At 38.3% G+C, this 8,527-nt stretch overlaps 1 protein-coding gene across 1 annotated transcript in view; it reads right to left on the bottom strand.

The window, feature by feature from the left end:
- Positions 1-1,907: 1,907 nt before the first annotated feature.
- FANCM (DEAD/DEAH box RNA helicase family protein) overlaps positions 1,908-8,527 on the bottom strand; it is a 78,948-nt gene continuing 72,328 nt past the window's right edge. The window contains exons 19-22 of the mRNA XM_089987014.1: positions 3,834-5,021; positions 3,539-3,590; positions 3,250-3,396; positions 1,908-2,620 (exon numbers count right to left, since the gene is read on the bottom strand). Coding sequence (XP_089843140.1) covers positions 2,020-2,620; positions 3,250-3,396; positions 3,539-3,590; positions 3,834-5,021 — 1,988 coding nt within the window. The 3' untranslated portion in view covers positions 1,908-2,019. The remainder of the gene's footprint in view (positions 2,621-3,249; positions 3,397-3,538; positions 3,591-3,833; positions 5,022-8,527) is intronic.

The raw sequence follows: 8,527 nt of genomic DNA, 5'->3' as shown, positions 1-8,527 counted from the left end.
ATTTTAATGTTTGAAGTTTTGGATATCGAGCAGATTTTTAAAATTGTAGGATTTTTCGAAAAACACATCATTTTTGTCGTACTGTGTGATCATTTTTCTTAAAACAAATGTAGCAAATATATATCCACAAAGAAGGTACATAGTTGTGGCAAATCACAGACAACTAGAAGATTGAAAAAAAAAAGAAATTTAGAACCTTAAAAAATGAGAAGCATCAAGCATGCACCAACAGTTGCATCAATGCATATTCCCTCGATAAAGAAACTAAAATTATCTCAAGGCACCCAACCTGCACTTACTAAAACATTCTCAAGAAATGACAGTTAAAAGCGTTCTATTTTAATTATCACCGCCTCTCTTAACCCTTGCAAGATTCTCGAAATGATCTAATGCAACCTAAAACAATATCTTTCTTTGTCTCAAATCCCATATTCCTTAGTAATCCTTAGATTTTAGAGTACTTGAAGGAATCTTGCTAATTCAATCCGGTCAATGCAACTGAAATAAAATCACTCTGTCACATGCACACAGCTGCATCTAATAGCCAGTGAAGTAGGCCATTCAGGCCATCACTGGAAATAATAGCCTACTAAGTGGTTCAGTACACCCAAATTAGTGAAATTAAATATGAACTAATTAAATATAATAATGGTATGGCCAATGGCATTACACTGGATAAAGCCATAGACCATGGTGGAAGCAGACTACTTGTACGTGCAGACAATTGCTATATAGGATGAGTACCCCCATAATATACAAGCTTCTGAAGTTGGCAGTGCCTATGATCGTTTCAAGTTAATCACTCTTAGTGTTCTGTCACCATTTATTTGGCTGCATGAGAAAGGAAAATTAGAGCATGATTTTTATATAAGACCGGAATTCAACCAACAATCATCCATTAAAAGCATTTGAAATCCAAATATAGAAGTTACTGTTAGGATTCATGAATATATATAGCTTACTGATAATAGGTTGGCACTGGCAGTTGACCTAATCAATCTCATCAAGCCCACTCAGCTCAATAAATGAAAAAGGTCATGTAGAGTATCAAACCTTGAAACAATGGACTAAATTATCACAGCAATAAGAGAACTTCTTTGAGTGCACTTTGTTGTTTATGTCAGAGTTTTAAGAATTTCATAAGATTTTTGACTTCTGGATAATGGAAGCTTAAGCAGATGCAGACTTCATTTATCAAAATCAAACGCACAACAGTAATAGCTAATGAGAAAAGTTGCATATTTTCAAGTAATATATTATAAAAATTATGAATAACATTTTATATTTACAATCAAAATTTATCAGTACACATTGATACAATATTGAGATGTGGTACACAGTGAAAACTGCACAGTCGGTTACAATAACAGCCTGCCATCCATGAAACCTTTTTATACATGATCAACATTTCGCTACATATAACATCCAGCTACTACACATCACGACATTAATGTCACTGGCCTTCCACAGATTATGGATTGAATCATTTATTCTGAATCCTTTTGAAACACTCCACTTCCACCTATAATGGCACGAGCACAGGCAGGAAACACTCAAAATAACTTCGCTGTACAGCAATGCATATAATTCGGCCAATGGATTCAAACAGCCAACCTACCTCCAAATCTAGTCATAACGATTGCAGCTTGCAGGTTATAAATTGACAGGTGCCTAGAGACCTGTAGAGTGGCCAGTGGGTCATAAGACACCACAAAATATAACCGCTATGTCTCAGATGCAAACCCATGTTTTCCATGCAGTTACTGCGATTAACAGGACCAACTGTTTGTAGATGCATTGCTAATTTACTGACAAGAAAGAGCATCTGCAGTATGTTTATCAGATTAGCATCCACTGCCTGTAAAATGCAGTGAGTTCGAGACTCAGCATCAAATTGGAGATGCATTGTTTTGTCACCAACTAATCATGACCAGAAGAGCACCTGCAAAAGTTTGTCAGGTCAACTGCAACCAATAGCCCATGAAATGCATCAAAAATCTATGATGTGCACCATCATAATCACACCCCAAGATCAAATGAAGGAGAGCACAGGACTTCTAAATCATATTCTTCCTTTTTATTCAAAGAAGGATCCAGTTTAGTAGGTTGTTCAATTGGTAACTCCGATTTATCTTGCAGCGATTTTGTAGCTTTGGCCTCTAATTCATCAAGATCAATGCCCTCATAGAACTGATCATCAAAAAATGCATCATTGTCAGGCTCAACATATTTGTCTTGATTAAGGGAAGCACTACTAATAGTTCTGAATTGCAGTCGGTCTTCCTGACAACTATCTACTGCATGAAAAGAAGGAACTTGCTGATAATTCAGTTTTCTTTTTCTTGTATCCATCTTCCCTTCTGTTTGCATCCTTGAAACTGTCTGGGCCTCACTAGCTAGTGCATTTACTGGCATTCTGCCTCGTTCCAGTTCACATGAGAATGGGATGCGGCTGGTTGACTGTTCTACTGATCTTGGGCTTGCTCCTAAAGATTTTTCATAGCCATCTGTTCCCACTGAACGGTATTCATTTTCAGTAACTATGGGGGAGCAAGTGTCGGTAGATTCAGTACTGAAATTTAGGTGGTTCTCCAGTGGTGACTGTGTGAGAAGGGATCGTCTGTTCATACAAAATTATTCAGTACATTTCTAGTGCCATGTGAAGACAAGTAACAGGCAAGACATGAACAATCTAAAAAACTCATAGCCAAAACAGGTAAGGTAAGGCTTACAATGGAAGCCCACTTAATATTGCTCACAAACAGATGATGCTCAAAATACCAATTATGGAATTATTGAAGGATATCTTCTCTTGAAAAAAAACTATTGAAGGTACCCAGTGGAGATGCTTCCTACCTCTCTTTCCATGAATAAAATCATAACAATATCATGGTAGACATGCATGAAAGGGTGCAAATATCCTAAAGTGTGCATGAATGTGAACATTGTACTGATGCATGCACCAATGCCCATGACACATCTTGATGCATATGCATAGATATTATGGTGTTTTCATGTGTCATGCATGTTCTGTACAAGAAATAGAGATGTCTATCCATCTCTTAAAAAATCATTGATCTGCACATGTGCAAATATCTTAGAAGTTTGCACGTTGCAAACAAAATCCATTAAAGATAACCGAAAACTTTATGCAGGACTTTAAGGGTAAAGAATACATAAAAGGGGCACTCAATATACACCCATTTCATTTAGAAAATCTATAAGTAGAAAACAATAAATAATCCAGACCTGTAAATTGCCATCATATCAATTTCACTAGCTTCTGCCTGAGTAGTCGCTGCCGTGGAGTTCACTCTATCATCTATGAAACTACTACTCCCAGGGTCTTCACCATCCTCTTCTTCGTCTTCTGACACATCCACATCTGAAGATACTCTGGAAAAAAGAAACCATTTTAATTGTCAAGTCAAGCATAAGATAAAGAGAAATAAAATGAAGTGGTGATCGATGGGGAGTGTACTCATATGGTTCCAATTAATAAAGACGATTATTGGAAAAGAGAAGGTAGGAAACATACTCTGCTTCTTCATCAATAAAGTTATTGATACAAGACTTTGAATTCATTTTACCTGAAACAGAACATGACACTACGGTTAAAAAAAATTCTTTTGCAGATGAAATAATTTAGCACAGAAAAATCATGTCTAGGGCATATAAGTTTCCAAGTATAATCATAAGAGAAAGATGAATTTGGGCAGGAACAGCACAATTAAATGATGTATAACTTTGATTTTCAGTTCATGAAGCTTATGGAATTTCTCTAATAAGTCATAGAACAAAAACTTTGCAAAGAGAGAATGATCCATAGCCACCTGCAGGGAGCTTAACAGCAGAAGATTTTGATCTGTTGAAATCTCCACGAAGGCTTGCTCCAACTTTATTACATTTTCTTCTCATGGTTTGAACAGGTGTCCTTTTTCCAATATCCCCATACCTACGCAACCTTTTTAATCTATATGGTTGCTGCACAGAATTTGATGCATCCCCAATAGCCAGTTGCCATTCCTCACTACAGCTGTTGGTACTGTGTTTCTTTGTTGATGTAGGAGTGATATTACAACCAGACGGGCAACACACGTTCACATTTTGAACCTCAGTTACACCTCCACTATCTCTTGCATTCAAAGTTTCCACTGTTCTAGAACCCAAACCCATCACAGTTCTAAAGGTACATGGTTCAGGATTATCTGATGAAAGAGAAGCTGCAGCTGGATATTGGATCTCTGTGTTATTGAATAACTTTGCAGAACATTTTGGAACAATAGGACTTGGGTTTGGATGATCCGTACTAAAGCTACAGCCTTTTTTCTTAAATCTGATACTTATATCAAACACATCCAATGTCGCAAAAGCCTTCTGAACAGAATCAACTACAGGAGTCTCAGGAACAATACCTTTCTCTATAAAATTAGTTAATCTTGGGCTTAGCTCTAAATCTTTTATGTCACTGACAGGTGGAACTGGCTGTGATTCCACAAGGCCATGCTTATCAACAGCATTCTCAACCAGAGTTGTTGGAGGTTCGCTTTCAGAAATGGGTGTTTGGGGCACAATTTCCTTGATGGCAACAAGGCATTCCTGTTGGTGAGCATCAGGATTAGATGAATTTGGAGTATTGCAAATAAAATTGGGATCATCAATTGCATTTTCTACATGCCTTGTATCCCTATTTTGACTGTTCTCCAATGATGGTGCCCTAAATGGAGAGTCTTGTTGCTTCAAGGTCTTCAGTTCCAAGTCTTTTTCTGGCAATGGACCCTCAAAGCTTGTTGCCTCTTTTGAAAAAGGAAGCGAGGGGACATATGAGATATAAATACTTCCAACAGTGGTGAGTGACACAAAATTGGTGCCAAAGAGCAATCGATGAACAGTAAAATTCTGGCTTGAGATGCTTGGCTTGCACTGCTGAAGATTACATGGCAAGCCTTTGCTCTGAGATGTTTGAACATCAACCTTGGTTTCTGAAAATGTTGCTGGACTGTCATGACTCAAAATTTCATCTGCATGGGAGAAAGCATTTTTAGCAATTTGTTCTGCACTTATGTGGATGATATATTGTAATGCTTGTGATTAAAAGGGACACACATTATAAGATGGAAATCACTTGCATCCAAAACAGATGGTCCTTTTGTGGACTTTTCAACTTGGATAACTAGGACACTATCATCACATTGAAAAGGCATATGGGTCAAAAGAATCAGAAAGATCATGAAGAAAAGGTATATAACATAACATTCATTGCCCAGATTAATCATGATGTTGGATTTAACTACAAATTGATTTCACTCAAAGAGTTGACAACAGAAACATAAACAGAAGAGACTAGAAAAACCAATTTAATCATGGTCTGGTCCAAAGTGGTTGCCTTATATTCTAGCAAACAAATTTGAAAAAAATCCCATCATGGAAAACTGTAGTTTTAAGAAATTACATGAAAAAAGAACCACAATGACGATTCAACTATCAGCACAAAACTTTGAAATTAGTTATTCTAGATGGTCGGCCATTGCAGATAAAAGTTCTTGAAAGTTGGCCATTCATACGGGGATGACATATATATTTTAAATCTACATCGACAAAGCAGAAGGCAGACCATCAGAGAAAGAGAGCCAAGTTTGTGTTATCCTCTAGGTAATATGAACCATTGAAGTAGAAAGGATGTAGCGAAAAGAAGAATAATGGAATTGAAAAAATGATAATTAGATTAAGAATAGAATTTTATCGAGTAGAGCTCCAGAAAGTAACCTAGGCCATCCAAAGTTACAGGTGAATTCTTGTTTTACAGTCTCTAGACTACAACAAAACTTTATTGGCTCATACATTATTGATATGGGGGACATTATCCTTCATTTTTATTAAATAAAATATTATAAACACACTAGCATTATCTCACCTATAAGGATTGTATAGCTATGTTTTGCAAGTGGACTATGAATAAAGTATTAAAGTTATAGCCAAATACAACTAATTTATATATGAATGCTAGTCAAGTTTGAACATATAATTGTAATAACTGAAAACAACAACAACAATGGGGCATACTCAGGCACAGAAACAAAACCTACTCTGTTCCATAGGCATGCTGCCAATGTTGGAATCAGGTACAAAGAGGTGGAGATGACCTTGTCTGAACCTAAACTGAGTTCCACGCTACCTGACACCTTGAAAAAGGGTCAGGATGTGAGTGACAACTGGCCACTAAGAGGTACTTTGGTCACCCCAAACCTGTCCACGTTCTGGCCTTTTTCTCTACTAGTTTAGGATGAAACTTGGCGGATGACTTCAACTGTTAACAAAAACCTGTGTCACAAAGATACAGGGTATGACCAGACACCTGACATGAGTTCCACAGGTCAGTTCGATTTTTTTATAGGACACAAGGACACATTTTTTTATTTTTGTCAATAAAAAACGTTTTTGACATTTTAATATATAAAAATGCATTCTTATCGAAACATTATTAGAAATTATTAGAAAACATAAAAACAAATAGTGTTCATACGTGTTTGAGTTGTGTTAGCATGTCCAGATAGTGTCACGAGGGACACATGGCCAAAATGGTGTGTCCATGTGATAGACAAAAACCTACTGGAATATGAGGTTGAGGTTTCTATATAGGATATTTGCAAGATAGCTCCTATTTGCTATAAAAGCAGATTTTTGCATGTCTTTCAAGTGACACAAAATGATCCTGTCAGCATGAAAAATTTAGTTTGCTTCAATATATAATAGTAAATACCTGGTTGATATGCATTAAGCTGACTGGCACTTAACAGCAGGCAAACAGGCTTGATACAACAAAAATAGATGAGCTTATAAATGTTAGGGAATTACAATATAATTGGTCTAAGCAATATGATATGTTGCATTGAAGCACTAGATTTTGGACAGCTGCATATGCAGGTGAAACTGTTGTACAGAGGCCATTTTGCTTGATTCGATGAAAGTTCATCGCCTCTTGCAATTTCAAATATTGGATGTTTAAAACTAGAATTTCATAGAAAAAACAAAGGCCTTCATGGACATTGAGAATTTCATATTTGCAATAACAAAATATATCCACTAAAATCAAATTATTGTAGCAGGTTTGGAAAGAGCTTATCCAATCCAATAATCAAGTCCTGATTCTCCTGAACTACAGTAATTTGACATAAAAAATTAAGAAGTTTAAAGTAATGCCGAACATGATGAAAATCAGAAATTTGATCGGAATTTCTGGTTAAATGCACAAACCAGCTGTCCAAGTTTGAAAATGCTAAGACTTCAAGCCAGGTGTTTATACTGTAATGTACTGTATGCTCCTTAGTGAAAAGAATAATCAAGATCAATACAAACTGTTAAACTGGTCCAGATTGCTCAAAAGCTATGTCACAGGGACTCGGCAAAACAGGTGCCGCACCCGCGTCGACGCGACGCGACGCGGGATCGCGTGCGGGTGCGGCACCGGGTGCGGTCAACACGACCCTGGGTGCGGTCAACGCACCCAGGATCATTTTTGTCCAAATTTTTGGGCGAAAAAAAATTCCCCCCCCCCCCCCCCGATGAAAAGGAGGAGGATTAGGGCAAAAAAAATTTTTGCCCTAATCTCTCCTCTCTCTCCCCCTGAGCTCGAGCTCTCCCATCGCCGCCCCAGCTCCGCCGCCCCCAGCTCCGCCGCCCCCAGCGTCGCCGCCCCCAGCTCCGCCTCCCAGACTCCTCCTCTCGGCTCCTCCTCTCGGCTGGCAGGTATGTCTCTCGTCTTCTTGGGTCGGCTGGGGAGGGGCCGAGCACCCCCCCCTCTCTCTCGGTCTCTTGTTGGGTCGGCAGGGGAGGGGCTGAGCCTCCCCTGTGTGAGAAATCAGATGTGGGAGTCACCTTACTATCGTAGCAAGAGATAGAGAGAGAGGTAAGAGGGAAGAGAGAAAAAAAAAATGTTGGGCGGCAATAGGAGGATCTTCTCCCCTTTCCATTGATATTTATATGTTGTACAAGTGGTACAATACAGTACAGTGGTACAATACAGTACATGAAATATATCCATTTACATATACATATTTAACAGCCTCCCTCAAGTTGAGGATGATCTTCAATCATGCTCAACTTGCCCTTAAGTAACCAAAATTGATGACTAACCAATCCTTTGGTGAAGATGTCTGCCACTTGGTCTTCTGATCTGACATACGAAGCCTCAATTTCTTCTGTTTCAATCTTTTGTCTAACAAAATGCTGATCAATCTCAATGTGCTTCGTGCGACAATGATGAATAGGGTTAAAAGAAATATTAATGGCACTTTGATTATCACATAAAAGCAGAGAGGAAGAGATGGGTTCATTCAACTCTTGAAGAAGATGCCGTACCCAAGTGACATCAGCTGTCCCTGCTGCCATTGCCCTGTACTCTGCCTCAATGCTGGATTTAGCAATGGCCTTTTGTTTCTTACTACTCCAAGTGACAATATTTGGGCCAATGAAAACACAATATCCTGAAACCGACCTACGCTCATCAGGGTCCCCACCCCAATCTGCA

Source organism: Nuphar pumila, chromosome 1, assembly GCF_984573655.1.
Source record: "Nuphar pumila chromosome 1, dmNupPumi1.hap1.1, whole genome shotgun sequence".
NCBI classification, from domain to species: Eukaryota; Viridiplantae; Streptophyta; class Magnoliopsida; order Nymphaeales; family Nymphaeaceae; genus Nuphar; species Nuphar pumila.
This window is presented reverse-complemented; position numbering and strand designations above follow the sequence as displayed.